The sequence below is a fragment of the Oncorhynchus kisutch genome, unplaced genomic scaffold (assembly GCF_002021735.2).
Source record: "Oncorhynchus kisutch isolate 150728-3 unplaced genomic scaffold, Okis_V2 Okis03b-Okis08b_hom, whole genome shotgun sequence".
NCBI classification, from domain to species: domain Eukaryota; kingdom Metazoa; phylum Chordata; class Actinopteri; order Salmoniformes; family Salmonidae; genus Oncorhynchus; species Oncorhynchus kisutch.
The window spans coordinates 11,047,209-11,074,748 of NW_022261980.1; the positions used below are offsets into that span (position 1 = coordinate 11,047,209).

The 27,540-nt window shown below is 46.3% G+C and overlaps 1 protein-coding gene across 2 annotated transcripts; it reads left to right on the forward strand.

The window, feature by feature from the left end:
* The first annotated feature begins 3,682 nt into the window (after positions 1–3,682).
* hsd17b12b (hydroxysteroid (17-beta) dehydrogenase 12b) lies at positions 3,683–14,774 on the forward strand. 2 transcript variants are annotated; one of them, XR_004206710.1, is made up of 11 exons: positions 3,811–4,164; positions 9,782–9,828; positions 10,247–10,322; positions 10,559–10,666; positions 10,873–10,937; positions 11,080–11,124; positions 11,354–11,388; positions 12,111–12,258; positions 12,871–13,020; positions 13,359–13,724; positions 13,782–14,774. XR_004206710.1 is itself a non-coding variant. In XM_020469942.2 (10 exons), the coding sequence occupies exons 1-10, from the start codon at positions 3,987–3,989 to the stop codon at positions 13,464–13,466; spliced, it is 960 nt and encodes a 319-aa protein (XP_020325531.1). In that variant the 5' UTR covers positions 3,683–3,986; the 3' UTR covers positions 13,467–14,774. The 2 variants fall into 2 exon arrangements, 1 of the variants encoding a protein (XP_020325531.1); XM_020469942.2 differs by having other exon boundaries at positions 3,683–4,164; positions 13,359–14,774.
* Positions 14,775–27,540: the final 12,766 nt, after the last annotated feature.

The window sequence follows — 27,540 nt, forward strand, 5'->3', positions numbered from 1 at the left end:
CTTCACCGTAGGGATGGTGCCAGGTTTACTCCAGATGTGACACTTGGCATTCAGGCCAAACTTGGTTTCATCAGACCAGAGAATCTTGTTTCTCATGGTCTGAGAGTCCTTTAGGTGCCTTTTGGCACCTAAGTGGGCTGCCATGCCTTTTATTGAGATGAGGCTTCCGTCTGGCCACTCTACCATTAAGGTCTGATTGGCGGAGTGCTGCAGAGATGGCTGTCCTTCTGGAAGGTTCTCCCATCTCCACAGAGGAACTCTGGAGCTCTGTAAGAGTGACCATCAGGTTCTTGGTCACCTCCCTTCTCCCCCGATTGTTCAATTTGGCCGTGCGGCCAGCTCTAGGAAGAGTCTTGGTGGTTCCAAACTTCTTCACCTTAAGAATGATGGAGGCCACTGTGTTCTTGGGGACCTTCAATGCTGCATAATGTTTTTGGTGCCTTTCCCCAGATCTGTGCCTCAACACAATCCTCTCTTGGAGCTCTACGAACAATTCATTCGATCTCATGGCTTGGTTTTTGCTCTGACATGCACTGTCAACTGTGGGACCTTATAGACAGGTGTGTGCCTTTCCAAATCATGTCCAATCAATTGAATTTGCCACAGGTTGACTCAAACGAAGTTTTAGAAACATCTCAAGGATGATCAATGGAAACAGGATGCACCTCAACTCAATTTCAAATCTGAATAGCCAAGGGTCTGAATACTTATGTAAATAAGGTATTTCAGTTTTTTTTTTTTTATAAATGAGCAAATATGTCTAAAAAACGGATTTTTCTTTGTCATTCTGAGGTTTTTTGTGTAGATTGGTGAGGGAAATAGTTTATTTAATCAATTCTAGAATAAGGCTGTAATGTAACAAAATCCATTGGAATCCAACCAGAGTTATGATATTGTTAATCACCCGCAACCTGCATTCAGAATGACTGCCAGGGTAGGCAGTCATTCAATCATCTCAACTGGAACAACCATCTCAGTAAAAGGTGCTATAAATCCGACAGTTCGGATTAGTTTAGAAAACTGTAGGTTATTTATCTTTGTGTAGCATAAAATATATTAACCAGTCAATGTACATGCAAAAACACAGATATTACAGTAAAACAAACCAATCTGAATGTCTTCCTGCAATAGAGCATGCTGGGAAATACTATGGTTCTATGTAGAACCCTTTTTTCTTTAAAAAGAATCCTTCTTGCCTTCCAAAAAATCCCCAAAGAACCCGTTCTTCTAAAAATGGTTCTTAGGATGTTAAAAGGTTCGAGATGAAACCCTTTGCCTTATAAAGCACCCCTCTCTTCCAAAAGGGTTCTTCTGATCAAAACGGTTCTTGGTAGAACCCTATCCCTCCGCAAAGAACCCTTTTGTAACCCTTTTTTCTAAGAGTGTTAGAATACAGTATATACATATGAAGCAGCTAAACAGTATGTAAACATTATTAAAGTGACCAGTGTTCAATGACTCTGTGTACATAGGGCAGCGGCCTCTTTAGGTGCAGGGTAGAGTATCAGGTGGTAGCCGGCTAGTGACAGTGTCTGAGGTTCCGGGCAGTGTACCCTCCGGAGACTTTTGCGTTTTGTGGACAATGCAATTGCTGTACCAGGCGATGATACAGCCTGACAGGATGCTCTCAATGGTGCATCTGTAAATGTTTGTGAGGTTCTTGGGGGCCAAGCCAAATTTCCTCAGCTTCCTTAGATTGAAGAGGTGCTGTTGTTTTTCACCACAGTGTGTGTGGGAAGGGACCATTTCAGGTCGTCAGTTACGTGCAAGCAGAAGAATTGGACTCCACTGCAGAGTCCAGTAATAATAATAATATATTAACACAATAACAGTCAAAAGTTTGGACACACCTACTCATTCCTGGGTTTTTCATTATTTTTACTATTTTCTACACTGTAGAATAATAGTGAAGACATCAAAATATGAAATAAACACATTTGGAATCATGTAGTAACCATAAAATGGTTAAACAAATCTAAATATATTTTATGATTTAGATTCTTCAAAGTAGCCACCCAAAGTAGCCACCCAAAGTAGCCACCCAAAGTAGCCACCCAAAGTAGCCACCCAAAGTAGCCACCCAAAGTAGCCACCCAAAGTAGCCACCCAAAGTAGCCACCCTTTGCCTTGACGACAGCTTCATGAGGTAGTCACCTGGAATACATTTCAATTAACAGGTGTGCCTGTTTATTTCCTTCTTAATGCGTTTGAGACAATCAGTTGTGTTGTGACAAGGTATGGGTGGTATACAGAATACAGCCCTATTTGGTAAAAGACCAAATCCATATTATGGCAATAATGGCTCAAATAAGCAAAGAGAAAAGTCAGTAAGTCCAACATTACTTTAAGACATGAAGGCCAGTCAATTCTGATTTTTTTTCAACAACTTAGAAAGTTTCTTCAAGTGCAGTCGCAAAAACCATCAAGAGCTATGATGAAACTTTTCTCTCACAAGTCCACCACAGGAAAGGAAGACCCAGAGTTACCTCTGCTTGGAGAGGATAAATTCATTAGAGATACCAGCCTAGGAAATTGCAGCCCAAATAAAAGCTGCACCCAGTTCAAGTAACAGACACATCTCAACATCAACTGTAAACCAGGCCTTCATGGTCGAATTGCTGCAAAAGAGACCACTACTAAAGGACACCAATAAGAAGAAGAGACTTGCTTGGCCAAGAAACGCGAACAATGGACATTAGACCAGTGGAAATCTGTCCTTTGGTCTGATGAGTCCAAATCTTTTGGTTCCAAGATTTTTGGTTCCAACCGCCATGTCTTTGTGAGATGCAGAGTAGGTGAACGGATGATCTCTGCATATGTGGTTTCCATCGTGAAGCACGGAGGAGGAGGTGTGATGGTGTGGGGGTGCTTTGCCGGTGACACTGTCAGTGATTTATTTAGAATTCAAGGCACACTTAACCAGCATGGCTACCACAGCACTCTGCAGCGATACACCATCCCATCTGGTTTGCGCTTAGTGGGACTATCATTCGTTTTTTAACTGGACAATGACCCAACATACCTCCATGCTGTGTAAGGGCTATTTTACCAAGAAGGAGAGTGATGGAGTGCTGCATCTGATCACCTGGTCTTCACAATCACCCAACCTCAACCCAAATGGGATGGTTGTGATGAGTTGGACCGCAGAGTGAAAGAAAAGCAGCCAACATGTGCTCAGCATATGTGGGAACTCTTTCAAGACTGTTGGAAAAGCATTCCAGGTAAAGCTGGTTGAGAGAATGCCAAGAGTGTGCAAAGTTGTCATCAAGGCAAAGGGTGGCTACTTTGAAGAATCTAAAATCTAAAATGTATTTCGATTTGTTTAAACACTTTTTTGGTTACTATATGAATCCATATGTGTTATTTCATAGTTTTGATGTCTTCACTATTATTCTACAATGTATAACAACTGTAAAAATAAAGAAAACCCCTTGAATAAGTAGGTGTGTCCAAACTTTTGACTGGTACTGTATATTATTTGTTTTATTAATACAAAAACAAACTGAACATTGAACACAGACAACGATGAAAGCTATATACAGGGTTAGCCAGATCTAGTGCAATAATATTACAGCACAAACCAATCAGAAATGTGAAAATCTGGTGTCATAAATATTCATCCAGTCAGATATGATGAAAGTGTTGGTCCCGCCTTCCTCGTCCATGAAGATAAAAAAAAAATACTAATAATGAGAATGGCTGTCGATACACATGTCATTGCTGCTCTACGAATTGACGCAAATATAAACGAATCGAAAAGGAGCATATTTTGACAGATTCCAACGTCAACAAATCGGTGCTGCAAACCAGTGAATGCGGAAGTGTCAGACGCGGAAGTAAAGCCAAATATAAAGGCACGAGCTTAAAGTTACTGGCTGCAGCATGTACAAGAGGCTTTTGCAATAGATGCACGTCTGGTAGACAGCCATTTGTAATTCCATACATTTGATCTCACAAATTAGTTGTGAAAGCCGTGTGCAAATATCATGTCGTCAACTGGAGAGACTTTACTACGGGCGGTGGAGACTCCGCTCTTCTGGATAGGCGCGTTGACTGCGGCCTATTTCTCAGTGTGCTCCGTATGTCGTTTGCTGTCAGGGCTCAGAGTTTGGGTGCTGGGGAATGGACGGGTGGTATCACCTGCTAAACTCGGAAAATGGGCAGGTGAGTAGCTAGCAAGCAATATTTATATAAAGACAAGGTTTGCATGACCTCACCATTTGCTTTATTCCCTGCTTTTTTTCTGTGAAGGTTTCTTTAGTCGCTGATGAAAGAGAATTGCCATATGTTTCGAAAGCCGTATCTCAAGCGATGATTGACGCGTCTAAACGTTAAAACACAGTGTATGAATTGTAGTTCACATGAGCCATCAAGGCTAATGACTCAGGAATGTCTAGTGAGGTCAGGATGCTGCCTGGTGTTTGAGAGCTAGTAGTGAGTTAGCCCTGCCTGTACTTAAATCAATCACCCTCGACCCAGTAGAATATGGTTCAGTTTATAGTGTGAATCACACAATTTTTCTCCTAGCAATCAGTAGGATATTGTAGCTAATAGAATACATGTAGTGTTTCCCCTAGGATTTCTCTGCAGGGGTGGCAAAGTTAGCGTGGGGACCACAGTTTGAGGTCCTCTTGGCGTTCGAGACAACTGTGCTGTTTTTAAAGTGGATTTCCTGCAATTCTACACAATTTGCTATTGTTTATGTCTAAAGTTTTCAGTGACTCAAACATAACTAGATCAATGGGAACACAATGCCAATCTCCCTGATTGTCCAGTTTTTATTTTGGTGATGGCTAGTTCTCAAAGATCATATATATATATATATATATATATATATATATATATATATATATTGCTATTTGTTTTTTAAAAGTTTCACCATCCTGAAAAATATTGAAGTTTTACTGTAAATGTGGTGTTCACTGCTTAATGCATATAGGGGAAAGGCTGGCCAGCCCTATTGACCTTAGGAACACACCGTGGCCTCTGCTTTGTAGACAACACATCAGTATTGCGTCGGCATGACATGAGTCTGCCTTTCCTCACAGAAGTGAGTGATAGGCTACATTAATGTTTACCCAACCTTATTGCTTGGTCAAGGCCATTCAGGGTTACCACATCAGGATGACTACATAAGAGGTGGCAGGTAGCCTAGCGCTTAGAGCCAGTAACCGAAAGGTCCCTAGTTTGAATCCCTGAGCTGACGAGGTGAAAAATCTGTCTTGAGCAAGGCACCTAACCCTAATTGCTCCAGGGTTACCGTTGATTATAGTAGACCCTGGTTGTGAACCCTACTCTCTGAGTGTCTCGGGGAGAGTGGGATATGCACAAAAAAAAACACATTTCCAATTCACATGTGTATTAATACACACGTATACATGTGTGAAATAGGGCAAGTATAAGCACCCAGTGAAATTATTATTATATTTGAGTCCATCCATCTTTGAAGTGTAAACACCAGGTTAGGGCTTTGACCATGTGACTGTAAAACACAGCTGTGCCGATCACACCCAGAAGTGGACTGGTTCCAGGAAGTTTTTATGCCATTGAAATCCCATTTTGAAATGAAAAATAAGCCCCTGTAAATTAAAGCACAGGTCAAAACTTCTGTGTTTGGCATGTGACACGGAGTACCAGGAATGGTATGTTAACACCAAACGGGTCTGGATTTCGGGCTAGCTGCCAAGGCCTGCTGAATATCGGTCTTGTCATGCTCTGCTGATTTTTAAGTACAGGTTTGCAGCAAAGGGAAATGATAAATGTGGGGACATTTCAACCAATTTTGACATGTGTTGTATGTAGCTTATTTAGAAGCTGTGTGAATAGCTATTATACAGCTTCCCCCCTCGCTCACTGAAGCAGAGGTGATTGAGAGAATGGCCTGATTATGTAAGAAGACTAGAGCCATTCATAAATGCGGCTGAGGAGTCAGAGTATTCTGTTTCAATTACACTTTACTGTTGGCAGTGTGTTGTGGAGCAGCATCACGTAACACAGGGTCCATATCTCTAGCCCCTCCTCCCATTCACAAAGACCTATATTCACTATCTTTCTGTGCATTCACGCCTCTTACCCCTTCCTCATCCTGTTCTGAGCTTCCATCCCTCCTCCTCCCTGTCTCTTTCTGTCACGACAGCTGCTCTGTCTCTACACCATGGTTATTTAGCTTCTCATACAGTTATATTGTCAAGTCCTTTATTAAAATGCCTTGGCTCATGAGTTAGTTCTGGTGTGATTAACAGATTGTTGGACACTGGTAGCATTAAGTGGACCACTCTGTCATTGGTTGAAGGAGGTCGTTCTCACGTTCCACACTGGTGTTCTTCTGTCTGCTTCAAGTTGGACAGGAAGGGGGATCTTTTGGAACAAAAATGAAATAAAAGTTTGAAAAAATCCTAGCATGTATTACAACTGACTAAAAACAAATATGCTTTGGAAGAGTGATCTTTGCCAATTTACATTTGTAAATCATTATTTAGATATAATTGCTGAAAGTTGGGATATTAATTAAATATTGCCCACTTCATCAGCTGCATATTTGCAGATGTGGGCTGAGTCATGAGCTTTATACCATAACTGGGACATGATGTGGAAAAAAACATAGCAATTTGATATTTTGGGTCAAGGAATGCTGAGGTGTGAGAAACCGCTGGGAGCAGCAGCTCGTTGGTATTCTGTGCAGCAACTGTGCTAGACGAGGCTGCAGCCTTCTGCTATTTTAAACCTGCACTTCTTTTTTTAGCTCAGAATATTCAGCAGCAGAAGCACCGCTGTCTGGCCGAGAAGCACTAACAATTTTCATTTCTTTATCATTTGAAGACGTATGAGGATGTTGAAGGATGCCATTCAAGCCCATCTAGGTTAGGTCCTATGAGTAGATTCTTCTACCATCTTCCCTGACCTAGCATATATTTATGATGGCATCTCTTCAAATGGACACTTAGAAAAATATTTCAATTTTTTAGTAAATTGAAGGAACATGCCTTGTGCTCGAAACAGTGAGTTTCATTCTTAAAACGGCTTAAAATAACCAGCGGAAGCTTCCCCTGTCGCCCATACGGACCCCCTCTCTCTCTGAAACAGTGAGTTTCATTCTTAAAATAACCAGCGGAAGCTTCCCCTGTCGCCCATACGGACCCCCCCTCTCTCTCTGAAACGGTGAGTTTCATTCTTAAAATAACCAGCGGAAGCTTCCCCTGTCGCCCATACGGACCCCCCCTCTCTCTGGAACAGTGAGTTTCATTCTTAAAATAACCAGCGGAAGCTTCCCCTGTCGCCCATACGGAGCCCCCCCTCTCTCTGAAACAGTGAGTTTCATTCTTAAAATAACCAGCGGAAGCTTCCCCTGTCGCCCATACGGAGCCCCCCCTCTCTCTGAAACAGTGAGTTTCATTCTTAAAACAGCTTAAAATAACCAGCGGAAGCTTCCCCTGTCGCCCATACGGAGCCCCCCCTCTCTCTGAAACAGTGAGTTTCATTCTTAAAATAACCAGCGGAAGCTTCCCCTGTCGCCCATACGGACCCCCCCTCTCTCTGAAACAGTGAGTTTCATTCTTAAAACAGCTTAAAATAACCAGCGGAAGCTTCCCCTGTCGCCCATACGGACCCCCCCCTCTCTCTGTTCTATTGCTCTGTTCTATTTTTAGCTCTCTACCCTCCTTTCTGATCTCACTCCCTCCATTCTGGTCCCTCCCCAGTGAATGCCTGGCTGCTTCCCATCTTCCTCTGCTTTAAGGCAACAGCAGTGGAGAGTTGGGTCTGGGGATGGAGGGATGGGTGGAGAGTTGGGTCTGGGGAGGGAAGGAGAGTTGGGTCTGGGGAGGGAAGGAAAGGAGAGTTGGGTCTGGGGAGGGAAGGAAAGGAGAGTTGGGTCTGGGGAGGGAAGGAAAGGAGAGTTGGGTCTGGGGAGGGAAGGAAAGGAGAGTTGGGTCTGGGGAGGGAAGGAAAGGAGAGTTGGGTCTGGGGAGGGAAGGAAAGGAGAGTTGGGTCTGGGGAGGGAAGGAAAGGAGAGTTGGGTCTGGGGAGGGAAGGAAAGGAGAGTTGGGTCTGGGGAGGGAAGGAAAGGAGAGTTGGGTCTGGGGAGGGAAGGAAAGGAGAGTTGGGTCTGGGAAGGGAAGGAAAGGAGAGTTGGGTCTGGGAAGGGAAGGAAAGGAGAGTTGGGTCTGGGAAGGGAAGGAAAGGAGAGTTGGGTCTGGGAAGGGAAGGAAAGGAGAGTTGGGTCTGGGAAGGGAAGGAAAGGAGAGTTGGGTCTGGGAAGGGAAGGAAAGGAGAGTTGGGTCTGGGAAGGAAAGGAGAGTTGGGTCTGGGAAGGAAAGGAGAGTTGGGTCTGGGAAGGAAAGGAGAGTTGGGTCTGGGAAGGGAAGGAAAGGAGAGTTGGGTCTGGGAAGGGAAGGAAAGGAGAGTTGGGTCTGGGAAGGGAAGGAAAGGAGAGTTGGGTCTGGGAAGGGAAGGAAAGGAGAGTTGGGTCTGGGAAGGGAAGGAAAGGAGAGTTGGGTCTGGGAAGGGAAGGAAAGGAGAGTTGGGTCTGGGAAGGGAAGGAAAGGAGAGTTGGGTCTGGGAAGGGAAGGAAAGGAGAGTTGGGTCTGGGAAGGGAAGGAAAGGAAAGGAGAGTTGGAAAACAGAGCTCACTGACAGCCAGTAAAGGCTAAATATAGCTACTGCTGTCTCCTTCCCCGCCGTCTCAGTACCTGCATCACCATCGTCATCCTGTCTTTACCACTAGAATGGGATCAGTGTCCCCTTCCCGTCCGTCTCAGTACCTGCATCACCATCGTCATCCTGTCTTTACCACTAGAATGGGATCAGTGTCCCCTTCCCCTCCGTCTCAGTACCTGCATCACCATCGTCATCCTGTCTTTACCACTAGAATGGGATCAGTGTCCCCTTCCCCTCCGTCTCAGTACCTGCATCACCATCGTCATCCTGTCTTTACCACTAGAATGGGATCAGTGTCCCTTCCCCTCAGTCTCAGTACCTGCATCACCATCGTCATCCTGTCTTTACCACTAGAATGGGATCAGTGTCCCCTTCCCCTCCGTCTCAGTACCTGCATCACCATCGTCATCCTGTCTTTACCACTAGAATGGGATCAGTGTCCCCTTCCCCTCCGTCTCAGTACCTGCATCACCATCGTCATCCTGTCTTTACCACTAGAATGGGATCAGTGTCCCTTCCCCTCAGTCTCAGTACCTGCATCACCATCGTCATCCTGTCTTTACCACTAGAATGGGATCAGTGTCCCCTTCCCCTCCGTCTCAGTACCTGCATCACCATCGTCATCCTGTCTTTACCACTAGAATGGGATCAGTGTCCCCTTCCCCTCCGTCTCAGTACCTGCATCACCATCGTCATCCTGTCTTTACCACTAGAATGGGATCAGTGTCCCTTCCCCTCAGTCTCAGTACCTGCATCACCATCGTCATCCTGTCTTTACCACTAGAATGGGATCAGTGTCCCCTTCCCCTCAGTCTCAGTACCTGCATCACCATCGTCATCCTGTCTTTACCACTAGAATGGGATCAGTGTCCCCTTCCCCTCCGTCTCAGTACCTGCATCACCATCGTCATCCTGTCTTTACCACTAGAATGGGATCAGTGTCCCTTCCCCTCAGTCTCAGTACCTGCATCACCATCGTCATCCTGTCTTTACCACTAGAATGGGATCAGTGTCCCCTTCCCCTTAATGTAGTTTATTTATTTCTGGGTCAGTTGTGAGCAGTGTCGGTCTGTTTTGTTTACCCTTGATTAATAAACCCTTTCTCCTTGTTCGTCTTCTCCCTCAGTTGTGACAGGAGCCACGGATGGAATCGGGAAAGCCTATGCGGAGGAGGTAAGACTGAATCCCGGGGTTTCAGACATTTCAGGCCCCTTCACGGGGGAACCGAAGTGAGTGACTCATCAGAGAGAGAGGTTTAACCAGGAGGTCAGAGTAGTGACACACACACACTCAAAGGTTTGCCTTTTGCGAGCAAGCGCTGAGGGATTTATGCTGCATAGCCAGGGCAGAATTTATTTAAGAAGTAGTCATTTTTTCAAGGGAGTTCCCATCAGTTGACAGTCATGATCAATGCCCTGCTTGATAACAGTGCTGTCCTTTTCATTGTTGATGATGGCTATTGTTGATTTAGGTCATGGATCTGGGTGCAGTGTGTGTGTGGTAGTGTTGAATGTTAGACCCTCTTTAACGGCCGGTCTTAAAGATGGTCTTAGTGTCCATGCTGAGTGTTTGTTTCTGTCGGTCTCCACAGCTGGCTCGGAGGGGATTTTCCATTGTGCTAATCAGCCGCACCCAGGAGAAACTGGATGATGTGGCCAAGTCCATCGGTGAGTAGTTACACCAGGGGGTATGTTCATTAGGCATGGGGAAACCTTGGACTAGAGGAGAATGAGAATCTCCAGTTGTTTTGTGTGATGGGGCCCTCTGCTGTTCACTATGGTGTATTAACATCTGAGCCCCCACATCTTTACAGATGAGTCTACTACAATCTCACTCCCTAAAGCTCACCGTTCGTTGTTTCAGTACCTTTTTAATGTTACAGTAACTGCGTCTTCCCTCCTAGAGAGCAAATATGGAGTTGAGACCAAATCCATCGCTGTAGATTTCAGTGCGACGGACATATATCCCAAGATTGAAGCTGGACTGACCGGGCTAGAGATTGGCGTTCTGGGTAAGAGAGAGAGGCAGTCCACGACCGTGACGTTTTTTTTTTTTTTTGTGTGAATCATTCAGATGGTGTGGTCCTCTTTTAAAACGCTGCTGCCCCCCTTTGGTTAGAAGTTGAAAATCAAGTGCAGAGAGGCATCACTTCTTCCATTCCCTTAAATGATGTTGTATCTAAAAGATCTGACTGTTCTACATGGCTTTTATCCCTAGTAAATAATGTGGGAATGTCCTACTCCTATCCGGAATTCTTCCTCAACGTTCCCAACCTGGATAGTGTGAGTCTGAATGGCCTTGTGATTGTTCCCGTCCCATCTATTGTGTACCAAGATGACTTATCTCACACATTCTGTTCTATGAAAACATTACGCCTCAGAGATGAACCCAGAACTAAATCGTTGTTTTATTCTGCCCTTGCAGTTCATCGACACAATGGTGAACATCAACATCACGTCTGTTTGCCAGGTCAGTAATCATTATGGGACTGGAAGCCCAGTAATACACTAATGAACATTTTGATTAATCAAGTCTTATTTGCCTTATCTGTCACGCACTACAATGAGCGCATGCACACACACACACACACACACACACACACACACACACACAGCCATATGAGGCAGACGATTGGTTCCCAGCCCAAAGCAACAGCATGCTTTCTGCTCTAAAACCCACAATCCCTCTCTTTATACAGATGACCCGTATGGTGCTACCTGGGATGGTAGAGAGGTAAGTGGAGGTGGTGACTGTATCTGGGGTTCTCAGGGAGGGACGGAGGTGGTGGGAGGGATCTGGGGTTCTCGGGAGGGACGGGTGGAGGGATCTGGGGTTCTCAGGGAGGGACGGAGGTGGTGGAGGGATCTGGGGTTCTCAGGGAGGGACGGAGGTGGTGGAGGGATCTGGGGTTCTCGGGAGGGACGGACAGAGGGATCTGGGGTTCTCGGGACGGACAGAGGGATCTGGGGTTCTCGGGACGGACAGAGGGATCTGGGGTTCTCGGGACGGACAGAGGGATCTGGGGTTCTCGGGAGGGACGGACAGAGGGATCTGGGGTTCTCGGGAGGGACGGACAGAGGGATCTGGGGTTCTCTGGGAGGGATCTGGGGTTCTCTGGGAGGGATCTGGGGTTCTCTGGGAGGGATCTGGGGTTCTCTGGGAGGGATCTGGGGTTCTCTGGGAGGGATCTGGGGTTCTCTGGGAGGGATCTGGGGTTCTCTGGGAGGGATCTGGGGTTCTCTGGGAGGGACGGAGGGATCTGGGGTTTCCAGGGAGGGAATGGTTGTCGGCTAGTAGAGCCGCTCTGGTCAGTAGAGATTCTCCTACTCACACTTCCCAAAGTGTAATGCTTATTCCCAAACTCTTATACTCACCATGCTCATGTACTGGTCTCTGACCGGAGGTCGGCCTGGTCTCTGAGCCCTAAACATTAGATTGCGTGTCACCTGTTTCAGGAAAAAGGGGGCAATCCTCAACATCTCTTCTGCCAGTGGGATGTACCCTTGTCCCCTCCTCACGGTCTACTCTGCCTCGAAGGCTTTTGTGGACTTCTTCTCCCGAGGGCTAGAGGCTGAGTACAAGAGCAAAGGGATCCTCATCCAGGTGAGACTGAAGACTGACCTGTTTTAACCAATCATTTGTATATCCACTAGATGACTGATAGTGGGCTCTGTGTTGAAGCCATTGTGCCGCCATCTTGGCTCTCCCCCAACATTGTAAAATATATGTTGGAAGGTATAGCAATGCATGTATTAATGTCTACATTTGTTTATGCCATGTTTATTCTATTAGAGACGGCTTAATGCATGTTTTTAAATTGAGAATTTCTTTGTTTATATAAACATTTTCCTTGTTGTATTGATGACTGTTACTGTCCCCATGACAACAGAAAATACTTAAATACATGTCATTTTGAAATGCTGTATAATTCCATCCATTCCTATGGAGGACTGTTCTACTGGGGACAGCCAATATGACCAACCGGTGACTTCAAAGCCTCTCAATGGCCAATACATAGCATCAGCAATCCAGGGTTTATATACATTTGTTTCACCCCCCCCCCCCCAGAAACCCCCACAATGTTATCCCTAACACGTCAGCCATACTGTCTCTCCCGGGGGACAAGCTTGGTCATATTTAGCTGTCGGAGTTTGTTTTCAAACCAGTGAGGGAACATCCATGTAAATTTGAGTAACAGTCGTTTCTCCTCCCCAGAGTGTCCTGCCATTCTTTGTGGCCACCAAGCTGAGTAAGATCCGGCGAGCCACACTGGACAAGCCCAACCCTGACCGCTATGTGGCCGCGGAGCTCAACACGGTGGGGCTGCAGAGCCAGACCAACGGCTACCTGCCTCACGCAGTCATGGTAGGGACGGGCTAACCATACGATAGAATACTTCACTGTCCATTTCCATGGACATTTTTAGGGTTCAGGATGACTGTTTTTATCACAAGGTTGAACAAGTAGATACTTGTCAGGTTACACCAGATTCTACCTCATCAGTTTATGACGATTCTTCCCTGACAGTTAGCCACAAATGATCATTGCTTGAAGCTCATGCTTTTGCAAATGCAGAACTATTCAAGTGGCAAGTATCTTGATGAAAGTTAATAGTAATGAATTTAGACTGTAAATACCCAACGAATTATGATATTAACAGGCATGGATTCCCAGACCAGATTAGTGATGTTTTGTTTCCTCAGGGCTGGCTGACCACTGTGCTGTGCCCTGCCAGGCTCCTGAACAGCTACATCATGGGGCTACACCTGGGGATGCGCTCACGCTACCTGAAGAAACAGAAACAGGGCTAGAGGTACGATCAGGGGAAAGGAGGGGCAGGTGTGGAGAGAAAGGGGACCAACACGAATCCACCTGCTCCGTTCTTCCATACCCCTCACAGACCAGGCACAGGGCTGGCAGACTGCTAGTGTGTTGAATTTAGTCTACAGTATTCTCTGGCTTGGCTAATCAGCTCGGAGGAACATCCTGGAGTTGAAGCATTGACCAGGCACTTAAACATAATGCACTAAGTTCAATTAAACTGTTGAATTTTTTCTTCTTGTGGACAGGTATTAGGAGCTGTGCTTGTGGAGCGACCACTTCAAAAAACAATACTAGTTGGACAGGTATTAGGAGCTGTGCTTGTGGAGCGACCACTTCAAAAAACAATACTAGTTGGACAGGTATTAGGAGCTGTGCTTGTGGAGCGACCACTTCAAAAAACAATATAATACTATAATACTAGTTGCAACTTTATTCCTTCCAAATGTTTTGTTGTTGGAGTCGTGTTGAACTCAGAAAAAAAACAAATATTGAAAGAAATGGATTTGAGTCAATCTGAAACGGCAAAGGGCAGGAAAATGGCTGTTCTCCCTGGATTGTATTTACAATGAAAAAGGTTGTTGTGTACAAATCATGTATTAATGAACCTACAAAAGGGAGACTAAAGAGACCTAGTTAACAGAACGGTTCCTGTTTGCATACTGGTTGGATTGATGTCCCGTTTTGAAGAAGGTTGTGTCTGCTAGCATGTCAGTATGGTAGGTAGTTAACACACTAGGGAATGGGTTGAGTTAACCCGGTCTTGTTTGGACTGACTGGTTGGTCTTCAATACAGAAGGGACACTACAAGCCATTCTCTGGTCATCAAGGCAGTGTCTCAACAACAACAACAAAAAGTAGATACAAGCTGTTAAACAGTTCAGGCCATTTTACTGTTGAACCAAATGCCTTGTCCAACTGTTTTGTTCTGGTTAATTTCTATCAAGCAGTCAGTGGTCCGTTAACAGATGTTTCTTAACATGCTTCACACGCTGTCTGTTTTTTCAACTCTAAGCATTTTGTTGTACATCTTAATGCCACTGTTATCTTACTCTATGAGCTCACCAAGGTGACACATTAATATTGTCTTCTGTTATTTGGTTAATGAAAGCTTGGCCTTTGATTTGCTTTTACATGCATTTAAGGTCTTTAACATTGTGGGAATTTGTAAGGTTTGGTCGAGAGCTTGTGTATATTCCCAGTCTGTCATGCTGGCCTCAATAAAACACTGTTCAACCATCTCTCTGGCATGTTCCCAGTCTGTCATGCTGGCCTCAATAAAACACTGTTCAACCATCTCTCTGGCATGTTCCTGGTCTGTCATGCTGGCCTCAATAAAACACTGTTCAACCGTCTCTCTGGCATGTTCCCAGTCTGTCATGCTGGCCTCAATAAAACACTGTTCAACCATCTCTCTGGCATGTTCCCAGTCTGTCATGCTGGCCTCAATAAAACACTGTTCAACCATCTCTCTGGCATGTTCCTGGTCTGTCATGCTGGCCTCAATAAAACACTGTTCAACCATCTCTCTGGCATGTTCCTGGTCTGTCATGCTGGCCTCAATAAAACACTGTTCAACCATCTCTCTGGCATGTTCCTGGTCTGTCATGCTGGCCTCAATAAAACACTGTTCAACCGTCTCTCTGGCATGTTCCCAGTCTGTCATGCTGGCCTCAATAAAACACTGTTCAACCATCTCTCTGGCATGTTCCCAGTCTGTCATGCTGGCCTCAATAAAACACTGTTCAACCATCTCTCTGGCATGTTCCTGGTCTGTCATGCTGGCCTCAATAAAACACTGTTCAACCATCTCTCTGGCATGTTCCTGGTCTGTCATGCTGGCCTCAATAAAACACTGTTCAACCATCTCTCTGGCATGTTCCCGGTCTGTCATGCTGGCCTCAATAAAACACTGTTCAACCATCTCTCTGGCATGTTCCTGGTCTGTCATGCTGGCCTCAATAAAACACTGTTCAACCGTCTCTCTGGCATGTTCCCGGTCTGTCATGCTGGCCTCAATAAAACACTGTTCAACCATCTCTCTGGCATGTTCCCAGTCTGTCATGCTGGCCTCAATAAAACACTGTTCAACCATCTCTCTGGCATGTTCCCGGTCTGTCATGCTGGCCTCAATAAAACACTGTTCAACCATCTCTCTGGCATGTTCCTGGTCTGTCATGCTGGCCTCAATAAAACACTGTTCAACCATCTCTCTGGCATGTTCCTGGTCTGTCATGCTGGCCTCAATAAAACACTGTTCAACCATCTCTCTGGCATGTTCCTGGTCTGTCATGCTGGCCTCAATAAAACACTGTTCAACCATCTCTCTGGCATGTTCCTGGTCTGTCATGCTGGCCTCAATAAAACACTGTTCAACCATCTCTCTGGCATGTTCCTGGTCTGTCATGCTGGCCTCAATAAAACACTGTTCAACCATCTCTCTGGCATGTTCCTGGTCTGTCATGCTGGCCTCAATAAAACACTGTTCAACCATCTCTCTGGCATGTTCCTGGTCTGTCATGCTGGCCTCAATAAAACACTGTTCAACCATCTCTCTGGCATGTTCCTGGTCTGTCATGCTGGCCTCAATAAAACACTGTTCAACCATCTCTCTGGCATGTTCCTGGTCTGTCATGCTGGCCTCAATAAAACACTGTTCAACCATCTCTCTGGCATGTTCCTGGTCTGTCATGCTGGCCTCAATAAAACACTGTTCAACCATCTCTCTGGCATGTTCCTGGTCTGTCATGCTGGCCTCAATAAAACACTGTTCAACCATCTCTCTGGCATGTTCCTGGTCTGTCATGCTCGCCTCAATAAAACATTGTTCAACCATCTCTCTGGCATGTTCCTGGTCTGTCATGCTCGCCTCAATAAAACACTGTTCAACCATCTCTCTGGCATGTTCCTGGTCTGTCATGCTGGCCTCAATAAAACACTGTTCAACCATCTCTCTGGCATGTTCCTGGTCTGTCATGCTCGCCTCAAAACACTGTTCAACCATCTCTCTGGCATGTTCCTGGTCTGTCATGCTCTCCTCAATAAAACACTGTTCAACCATCTCTCTGGCATGTTCCTGGTCTGTCATGCTCGCCTCAATAAAACACTGTTCAACCATCTCTCTGGCATGTTCCTGGTCTGTCATGCTCGCATCAAAACACTGTTCAACCCTGTATTCCCTCATGTGGTCTTAACATAAGAGATTGCTGATTTAATGCCCTACTTTTGTTCAATTTAAACGTGGTACTTTTTGAATAGCACTTCCCTTCTAGTCCCAACAGTCTTCACATGGATGTTAATTTGAGGTGATGAAAGTTCACTGTGGATATCATCTGATCTGAAACTTCCAGAAACTGGGCTTTCTTTATGGGCTGTAACTGAAGCTCCATACAGCAGAGACTGGGCTTTCCTTATGGGCTGTAACTGAAGCTCCATACAGCAGAGACTGGGCTTTCCTTATGGATGGTAACTGAAGCTCCAGACAGAGACTGGGCTTTCCTTATGGGCTGTAACTGAAGCACCATACAGAGACTGGGCTTTCCTTATGGATGGTAACTGAAGCTCCATACAGCAGAGACTGGGCCTTCCTTATGGATGGTAACTGAAGCTCCATACAGCAGAGACTGGGCTTTCCTTATGGATGGTAACTGAAGCTCCATACAGCAGAGACTGGGCTTTCCTTATGGATGGTAACTGAAGCTCCATACAGCAGAGACTGGGCTTTCCTTATGGATGGTAACTGAAGCTCCATACAGAGACTGGGCTTTCCTTATGGATGGTAACTGAAGCACCAGACAGAGACTGGGCCTTCCTTATGGATGGTAACTGAAGCACCAGACAGAGACTGGGCCTTCCTTATGGATGGTAACTGAAGCTCCATACAGAGACTGGGCTTTCCTTATGGATGGTAACTGAAGCACCAGACAGAGACTGGGCCTTCCTTATGGATGGTAACTGAAGCACCAGACAGAGACTGGGCCTTCCTTATGGATGGTAACTGAAGCTCCATACAGAGACTGGGCTTTCCTTATGGATGGTAACTGAAGCTCCATACAGCAGAGACTGGGCTTTCCTTATGGGCTGTAACTGAGGCTCCATGCAGCAGAGACTGGGCTTTCCTTATGGATGGTAACTGAAGCTCCATACAGCAGAGACTGGGCTTTCCTTATGGACGGTAACTGAAGCTCCATACAGAGACTGGGCTTTCCTTATGGATGGTAACTGAAGCACCATACAGCAGAGACTGGGCTTTCCTTATGGATGGTAACTGAAGCACCAGACAGAGACTGGGCTTTCCTTATGGATGGTAACTGAAGCACCAGACAGAGACTGGGCTTTCCTTATGGATGGTAACTGAAGCACCAGACAGAGACTGGGCTTTCCTTATGGATGGTAACTGAAGCACCATACAGAGACTGGGCTTTCCTTATGGATGGTAACTGAAGCACCATACAGCAGAGACTGGGCTTTCCTTATGGATGGTAACTGAAGCACCATACAGCAGAGACTGGGCTTTCCTTATGGATGGTAACTGAAGCACCATACAGCAGAGACTGGGCTTTCCTTATGGATGGTAACTGAAGCACCATACAGCAGAGACTGGGCTTTCCTTATGGACGGTAACTGAAGCACCATACAGCAGAGACTGGGCTTTCCTTATGGATGGTAACTGAAGCTCCATACAGCAGAGACTGGGCCTTCCTTATGGGCTGTAACTGAAGCACCAGACAGAGACTGGGCCTTCCTTATGGATGGTAACTGAAGCTCCATACAGCAGAGACTGGGCCTTCCTTATGGGCTGTAACTGAAGCACCAGACAGAGACTGGGCTTTCCTTATGGATGGTAACTGAAGCACCATACAGCAGTCACAACAGTGTGACATATGGAATAATTATAGCGATGACAAGAATGACGTGTAGTTGCAATGTCATGACTGCAGCTTGAGACTCTGCGTGTCCATATGTGATTATGCGGTCTGTCGGAGACCTTGGAACTGTGTGCACGTGCGTGCACACACACACACACACACACATGCCTAAGGCCATCTGGGTCATAACTGGGTGAACAGCCCACACACATCAGACAGGCCTGTGTGTTGTGTGAGATGTACTTGTTTCTTGTATTCTTAATTACCAGTCTAGTTCATTCTCTTAATTAAAACATATTTTATTTTCACATTCATCGGACAGGTGCAGTGTGGTGTTAAAGTGCCTTGCTCAAGGGCACATCGGGAAAAACAATCACCTTGTCAGCTTGTGTTTTTGAACCAGCAACATTTCATTTACGGGCTCAACTCTCTAACCACTAGGCTACCTGCTGGTTACTGGCCCAACTCTCTAACCACTAGACTACCTGCTGGTTACTGGCCCAACTCTCTAACCACTAGACTACCTGCTGGTTACTGGCCCAACTCTCTAACCACTAGACTACCTGCTGGTTACTGGCCCAACTCTCTAACCACTAGACTACCTACTGGTTACTGGCCCAACTCTCTAACCACTCGGCTACCTGCTGGTTACTGGCCCAACTCTCTAACCACTAGGCTACCTGCTGGTTACTGGCCCAACTCTCTAACCACTAGACTACCTGCTGGTTACTGGCCCAACTCTCTAACCACTAGACTACCTGCTGGTTACTGGCCCAACTCTCTAACCACTAGGCTACCTGCTGGTTACTGGCCCAACTCTCTAACCACTAGGCTACCTGCTGGTTACTGGCCCAACTCTCTAACCACTAGACTACCTGCTGGTTACTGGCCCAACTCTCTAACCACTAGACTACCTACTGGTTACTGGCCCAACTCTCTAACCACTTGGCTACCTGCTGGTTACTGGCCCAACTCTCTAACCACTAGGCTACCTGCTGGTTACTGGCCCAACTCTCTAACCACTCGGCTACCTGCTGGTTACTGGCCCAACTCTCTAACCACTAGACTACCTGCTGGTTACTGGCCCAACTCTCTAACCACTAGACTACCTACTGGTTACTGGCTCAACTCTCTAACCACTAGACTACCTACTGGTTACTGGCTCAACTCTCTAACCACTAGACTACCTACTGGTTACTGGCTCAACTCTCTAACCACTAGACTACCTACTGGTTACTGGCTCAACTCTCTAACCACTAGACTACCTACTGGTTACTGGCTCAACTCTCTAACCACTAGACTACCTGCTGGTTACTGGCCCAACTCTCTAACCACTAGACTACCTACTGGCTCAACTCTCTAACCACTAGGCTACCTGCTGGTTACTGGCCCAACTCTCTAACCACTAGACTAACCTACTGGCTCAACTCTCTAACCACTAGGCTACCTGCTGGTTACTGGCCCAACCCTCTAACCACTAGGCTACCTGCTGGTTACTGGCCCAACTCTCTAACCACTAGACTACCTGCTGGTTACTGGCCCAACTCTCTAACCACTAGACTACCTACTGGTTACTGGCCCAACTCTCTAACCACTCGGCTACCTGCTGGTTACTGGCCCAACTCTCTAACCACTAGGCTACCTGCTGGTTACTGGCCCAACTCTCTAACCACTAGGCTACCTAAACACTCCAACCACTAGATTACCTACTAGCCCAACTCTCTAACCACTAGACTACCTACTGGCTCAACTCTCTAACCACTAGGCTACCTGCTGGTTACTGGCCCAACTCTCTAACCACTAGACTACCTGCTGGTTACTGGCTCAACTCTCTAACCACTAGACTACCTGGTTACTGGCTCAACTCTCTAACCACTAGACTACCTACTGGTTACTGGCCCAACTCTATAACCACTAGGCTACCTACTGGTTCAACTCTAACCACTAGACTACCTACTGGTTACTAGCTCAACACTCTAACCTCTTTGTGTGTGTGTGTGTGTGTGTGTGTGTGTGTGTCTCTGTCTATTTCTGTGTGTGTCTCTCTCTTTCTGTGTGCGTCTCTCTCTTTCTCGTTCTCTCTCTCCAGCTCTCTTTTTCTCCTGCTGTCACCCCTACCCTCTGACTCTTTTCCATGTTTATTTCTGGGGGCTGATTCCGGAGGATTCTTATGGAAGCCGGAACTATGACGTTGCTGAAAAGGAGGGAGGGGAGGGAAGGGGGTGCCTGGCACTGGAGGAAGAGGGCAGCCAGCAGGAGTGGGTGGGTGGCTGGGACCTATATAACCATGGGTGGAGCTGAGAGTCAAACAGCTAACAGCTCCCACAGACACTCACAGAGGGAGCGGTACCACTGTGGAAGAGATCAAGCTACTGAGAGGAGTTCCAGAGGGAGCAGTAGTACTGTGGAAGAGATCAAGCTACTGAGAGGAGTTCCAGAGGGAGCAGTAGTACTGTGGAAGAGATCAAGCTACTGAGAGGAGTTCGAGAGGGAGCAGTAGTATTGTGGAAGAGATCAAGCTGCTGAGAGGAGTTCGAGAGGGAGCAGTAGTACTGTGGAAGAGAACAAGCTACTGAGAGGAGTTCGAGGGAGCGGTAGTACTGTGGAAGAGATCAAGCTACTGAGAGGAGTTCGAGAGGGAGCGGTAGTACTGTGGAAGAGATCAAGCTACTGAGAGGAGTTCGAGGGAGCGGTAGTACTGTGGAAGAGATCAAGCTACTGAGAGGAGTTTGAGGGAGCGGTAGTACTGTGGAAGAGATCAAGCTACTGAGAGGAGTTCCAGAGGAGCAGTAGTACTGTGGAAGAGATCAAGCTACTGAGAGGAGTTCGAGGGAGCAGTAGTACTGTGGAAGAGATCAAGCTACTGAGAGGAGTTCGAGGGAGCAGTAGTACTGTGGAAGAGATCAAGCTACTGAGAGGAGTTCCAGAGGGAACAGTAGTACTGTGGAAGAGATCAAGCTACTGAGAGGAGTTTGAGAGGGAGCAGTAGTACTGTGGAAGGGATGAAGCTACTGAGAGGAGTTCCAGAGGGAGCAGTAGCACTGTGGAAGAGATCCAGAGGGAGCAGTAGCACTGTGGAAGAGATCCAGAGGGAGCAGTAGCACTGTGGAAGAGATCCAGAGGGAGCAGTAGTACTGTTGAAGAGATCAAGGTACTGAGAGGAGTTCGAGAGGGAGAAGTAGTACTGTGGAAGAGATCAAGCTACTGAGAGGAGTTCCAGAGGGAGCAGTAGCACTGTGGAAGAGATCCAGAGGGAGCAGTAGTACTGTGGAAGAGATCAAGCTACTGAGAGGAGTTCGAGGGAGCGGTAGTACTGTGGAAGAGATCAAGCTACTGAGAGGAGTTCGAGGGAGCAGTAGTACTGTGGAAGAGATCAAGCTACTGAGAGGAGTTCGAGAGGGAGCGGTAGTACTGTGGAAGAGATCAAGCTACTGAGAGGAGTTCCAGAGGGAGCAGTAGTACTGTGGAAGAGATCAAGCTACTGAGAGGAGTTCCAGAGGGAGCAGTAGTACTGTGGAAGAGATCAAGCTCTCCTCCTCCCTCCAGACACTGTTATCAGGAGCAGCAACCCGGACAGATGGTGGTAAACATGTAGATGTACCAGTACAGATAGGAATAAGCTGGACCTGGGGATTTTGAAATGGCTGTTTTATTAGAGATAAATTGATAGCATTATTCCTGGCTTCATAGTTTACTTACTGTCAGAGCTCAGATTGAGCTCAAAGCCCTCCAGATTTCCTCCATCACCTTCACTCATTTTCCAGACCTTTTCAACTCCACACCGGATCTCTCCCCGGCCTCGCAGCCCCTTGAGTGCATTGGCACCAGAATGGACACGCTGCCCGACCATCTGTTGCCGTTGGCGACGGAGGTGTTCCCTCAGCCTGCGGTCCCTGGTGTCCAGCTCTGCAGCCACCGGGAACCCCGCTTCCGGATGCAGACACGCCCCCCATTCTCTGACATCACAGAGGAAGAGGAGAGAGGGGTCATCCCTGGAAGAGGATCACGCCTGCGCTCCTTCCTGAAGACCCTGGAGAGCCTGAGGTGGAGTACCCAGGGTGGCCATGAAGGATGTGAGGACCGCCCTCTCAGGAGACGCGGTGTCCCGACCCAAAAGGAGGGTGACCTCCCTGTGACTCCTCTATGCACTTCTACAGGATTGCCCCCTACTCTACTGCCTGGCTCGGAGACAGGACTGTGGCAGACAGGCTGTTTTTTTATCCTGTTGACTGTTTATCATTGTTTACAATTATTTATTGGTATTATTGTCAATATTTTGGTATGATGCAACTGTTTTTTGTTGTTGTGTTGCTTCCTGGAAAGCATGTGTAGGCGTTATTTTTTACCCGTACCAAACATATTTATTTTCATTACTTTTTTCGTTCCTGTTTTGAGAAACCATTGTGATCTTTTGATTCAAATGCTTCAGATTGAGTCCCAAAATGGAATCCACACCTCTTGGTCTCATATGTATGTCATTGACAATATGTTACTTTAGACAACAATGTTTACTCTTCCCCCTTTTCCGTTTGAACATTTTAAAGGCAATGTTCCTGAGTTAACGGAGATACATTCAGGGTAAACACTGCATATGTCGGCTCAATCGGAAATTACCTTTAAATGAAAATTACCTTCAAATGTCAATCGGTTTACAAAAGAGGATCTTCGACGTTACGGATTTAATCTAGAAAATAGTATGCTAGCATCAGTGCCTTTTATTCACGGCCACCAAGAGAAGCCAGGCTTCCCCCCCCCCAAAAAATAGTGTTCAATAAACATTTTATCTTTCGTCTTTCTGTGTTTCATCATTTTCCTGTAATTCGCAAGAGGCTGAATGTCATGTATCTCACAGGAGAAAGCATTCGAGCGAGTGAAACAGCGCCCATCTATCAGAAACTGACACCGGTCATATTGGCTAGACAGGTTGCTAGCTAAAATTGTCCCTTTCGTAAATTATTTGGATTTGGACTTAATTCTCCGTACTGGCCAATGATTACAATGGTGATTCTGATCCAACCATTAGTTCATACATTATTGTGCCCCTGGCCTGAGAGGTAGCTAGATGTTGAAGGCTAATGTTAACTAGCTAACGCTGCCCATGAATGGAAGTATGGCGCGCGATCAAGCATTTTAGCCAGATGGCCTAGGACAACTAAAAATAAAACCTTGTACCGTATGACAGAGTGATAGACCATTTCATCAACATGAAAGAGAGGCGGACCGCATTGACTTCCCCGGTGGTTGACCCACGCACAGCTACTGGCTAGGATGTATTACCATGAACGCCAATGGTACAGTTAAATGGAGGGAATTCTAGTAGCCTATCATGTGTCCCTCTTATGGAGAGACTAAGGGGACTTCTCTGACCAGCATCCCATTGACAGCCCCGACTACCCAAAATCGATGTCTTACCCTTACCTAAACCCTAACCGTAACCTTAATGTTTACAAATTCAAAAATGTATATTGGTTTGCACATTAGCCACATCGCCTTTCGTTTTTCCCGTCCTCTTACGGTGAGAGGTAAAGGCAGCACGGTCCTAATACTCAATCATTATTGGCAGTAATCAATATGACCATCTCTACCAAACAGGCTGCAGTAGAGTTGACTGCTTTCCAATACTTTTTATTGAATGGATGGACACTGAAATAAATACGTAGAGAAATCCATACACAGTATTCACATTATGTACGACTGCAATCCCACTCTGTAGAGATTGAGTTGAATGAGGATTGACTGACATCCAGGGGTCGTTCTTCCATGTTACAGGAGGCTCCCAGAATCTCCATGCGGTGGCACTGTAGCTGCACTGTCCCTATCAGAAAGCTCAAGGTGCCTCTTTTTTGCAACATGGATATAATGTGCAGCACATGAGCACTGTTGAATGCAAGTCACATGGCCAGGTATCTGATTTGTACCTGATTTCAAATCACCTATGAATGTGGTTCAAAATCGGATTAAAAAGATCCGATTCCATTGCTTTTTGGCTGTTAGGACCTCAGGAACCAGTCTTTAACAAAGCCTTTTTGGCTGTTAGGACCTCAGGAACCAGTCTTAAACAAAGCCTTTTGGCTGTTAGGACCTCAGAACCAGTCTTAACAAAGCCTTTTGGCTGTTAGGACCTCAGGAACCCAGTCTTAACAAGCTTTTGGCTGTTAGGACCTCAGGAACCAGTCTTAACAAAAGCCTTTTTGGCTGTTAGGGACCTCAGGAAACCAGTCTTAACAAAGCCTTTTGGCTGTTAGGACCTCAGGAACCAGTCTTAACAAAGCCTTTTGGCTGTTAGGACCTCGGAACCAGTCTTAACAAAGCCTTTTTGGCTGTTAGGACCTCAGGAACCAGTCTTAACAAAGCCTTTTGGCTGTTAGGACCTCAGGAACCAGTCTTAACAAAGCCCTTTTTGGCTGTTAGGACCTCAGGAACCAGTCTTAACAAAGCCTTTTTGGCTGTTAGGAACCTCAGGAACCAGTCTTAACAAAGCCTTTTTGGCTGTAGGACCTCAGGAACCAGTCTTAACAAAGCCTTTTTGGCTGTTAGGACCTCAGGAACCAGTCTTTAACAAAGCCTTTTGGCTGTTAGGACCTCAGGAACCAGTCTTAACAAGCCTTTTTTGGCTGTTAGGACCTCAGGAACCAGTCTTAACAAAGCCGTAAGTTAAACAGAGTCTAAAGAGGCTCCTACATATTTCCTTCACTGCACTGATGTGAGAAACTGGACATCAAAATGCCTGCTACTTAAAGAATAGTAAAAAAGCTTGATCAGATTGGAGGGGTTGTTACAGGATGTGATATTTTATTAACGTTGCATAATCCACAACATCTCTGGGTGATTGGTGCGTTTATGAGTCAAGTTCAGCTGTATCACACACAATGTTGCTGGGTTTAATGTAGAACTGATGAACCGTCTAGATTTGACCCTGTCCGGAATTGGCTAATGATAGATTCAGTATGAGTCAGGGGTGAGATCTCCACCATGTGATGTCACGGTCTGCTCCTTGTTCTGATCTGAACACACCGGCCTCACCTCCCACTAGTTTCAGGAGAGCTGCCCATCCTTTAGACAGACAGGAATGCAGTGAGGGGTCAAAGATGAAAATGGCCGGCTGTTCTTATTGCCGATCTTCATTAGCCAAGTTTAACATTATCCACTGAACACATATGTAAGGACACGATTGCATTTGCCCTCTCATTTCCCCAACCCCTCCATAGCTGCTACATTCCTCGGCTCTCATTTCCCCCAACCCCTCCAATAGCTGCTACATTCCTGGGTTCTCATTTCCCCCAACCCCTCCAATAGCTGCCACATTCCTGGGTTCTCATTTCCCCCAACCCCTCCAACAGCTGCCACATTCCTGGGTTCTCATTTCCCCCAACCCCTCCAATAGCTACCACTTTCCTGGGTTCTCATTTCCCCAAACCCTCCAATAGCTACCACTTTCCTGGGTTCTCATTTCCCCCAACCCCTACAATAGCTACCATTTTCCTGGGTTCTCATTTCCCCCAACCCTTACAATAGCTACCATTTTCTTGGTTCTCATTTCCCCCAACCCCTCCAATAGCTACCACTTTCCTGGGTTCTCATTTCCCCCAACCCCTCCAATAGCTACCACTTTCCTGGGTTCTCATTTCCCCCAACCCCTACAATAGCTACCATTTTCCTGGGTTCTCATTTCCCCCAACCCTTACAATAGCTACCATTTTCCTTGGTTCTCATTTCCCCCTACAACAGCTGACACATTCCTGGGTTCTCATTTCCCCCAACCCCTCCAACAGCTGCCACATTCCTTGGTTCACTTCATCTAAGCACAGCGCACTAATCAGGTGCTGTTTGTATAATTTACTGCTCCTAATGTTCAGGCTCAGCCATATTGGCAGGAACATTCACCACTAAATTGAGTGTGAAGATTGAGAGGAATTAATGTGTGCTTGACTGTGAGCCGAATGCCTGCTGTCATTGGCTGTGGGCCGTGACAAGGACAGAGTTTGTACAGTGATTTGTACATTAAAGGTTGACTTAGCAAAGTCAATAATTGAGTTCCTCTCAGGGAGTTGGTCTGCCTCCGAGCAATCAGCTCGTGTTTTGTTCCAGGAGAAGAGAGGCATGCAATCTCTAATATAAAGAGAGATCCCCTGGTACCTCCCTCAACCCTCACTAAAATGTTGAGTCGCTAACTAAAGCATAGCACGCTAACACCATAGACTTTGTCCCCATTGATATGTCCCCTGACCATAGACCTTGTCCCCATTTGATACGTCCCCTGACCATAGACTTTGTCCCCATTTGATATGGCCCCTGACCATAGACTTTGTTCCCGTTAATACCTCCCCTGACCATAGACCTTGTCCCCATTTGATACGGCCCCTGACCATAGACTTTGCTCCTGTTGATATGTCCCCTGACCATAGACTCTGTCCCCATTGATACGTCCCCTGACCATAGACTTTGTTCCCGTTGATACGTCCCCTGACCATAGACCTTGTCCCCATTTGATACGTCACCTGACCAGCTGCACCATCGAGAGCATCCTGACGGGTTGCATCACTGCCTGGAATGGCAACGGCTCGGCCTACGACTGCAAGGCACTACAGAGGGTAGTGCGTACGGCCCAGTGCATCACCGGGGCCAAGCTTCCTGCCACCCCGGACCTCTATACCAGGCGGTGTGAGGAAGGCCCTCGCACATTGACTCTGTCCCGATTGATACGTCCCCTGAGCTCGATAGCCCTGCCTTTGGGTTGGTTTGTGTGTGGTTCAAGTCAGAAGACTGAACCAACCTGCTTCAACCCCATGAAGGAGAAGATACAGCCATGTGGTTTAAACATCAATCTAACGCTCTATTCAGAAAATATTTACATTTTGTTGTGAATGATAACTCTGGCAATATATTATTTAGCTATACGTTAAAGTCATTGTTCAAACAGGTTTGGTGTGTGTGTGTGTGTGTGTGTGGTGTGTGTGTGTGTGTGTGTGCCATGTAGGGCTAAGTGGTAATCATACACACTTGCTGCGACATACTGTTTATTGTTATTATCTATTTCTAAATGACCTCGACTAACCTGTACCACGCACATTGACTCGGTACCGATACCCCCTGTTTATAGCCTCGTCATTGTTATGTAAATGTATTGTGATACATATTGATTGATTCATTTTTTCCCCCCTTAGTTTATTTTGTAATATTTTATTAAAACTATTTC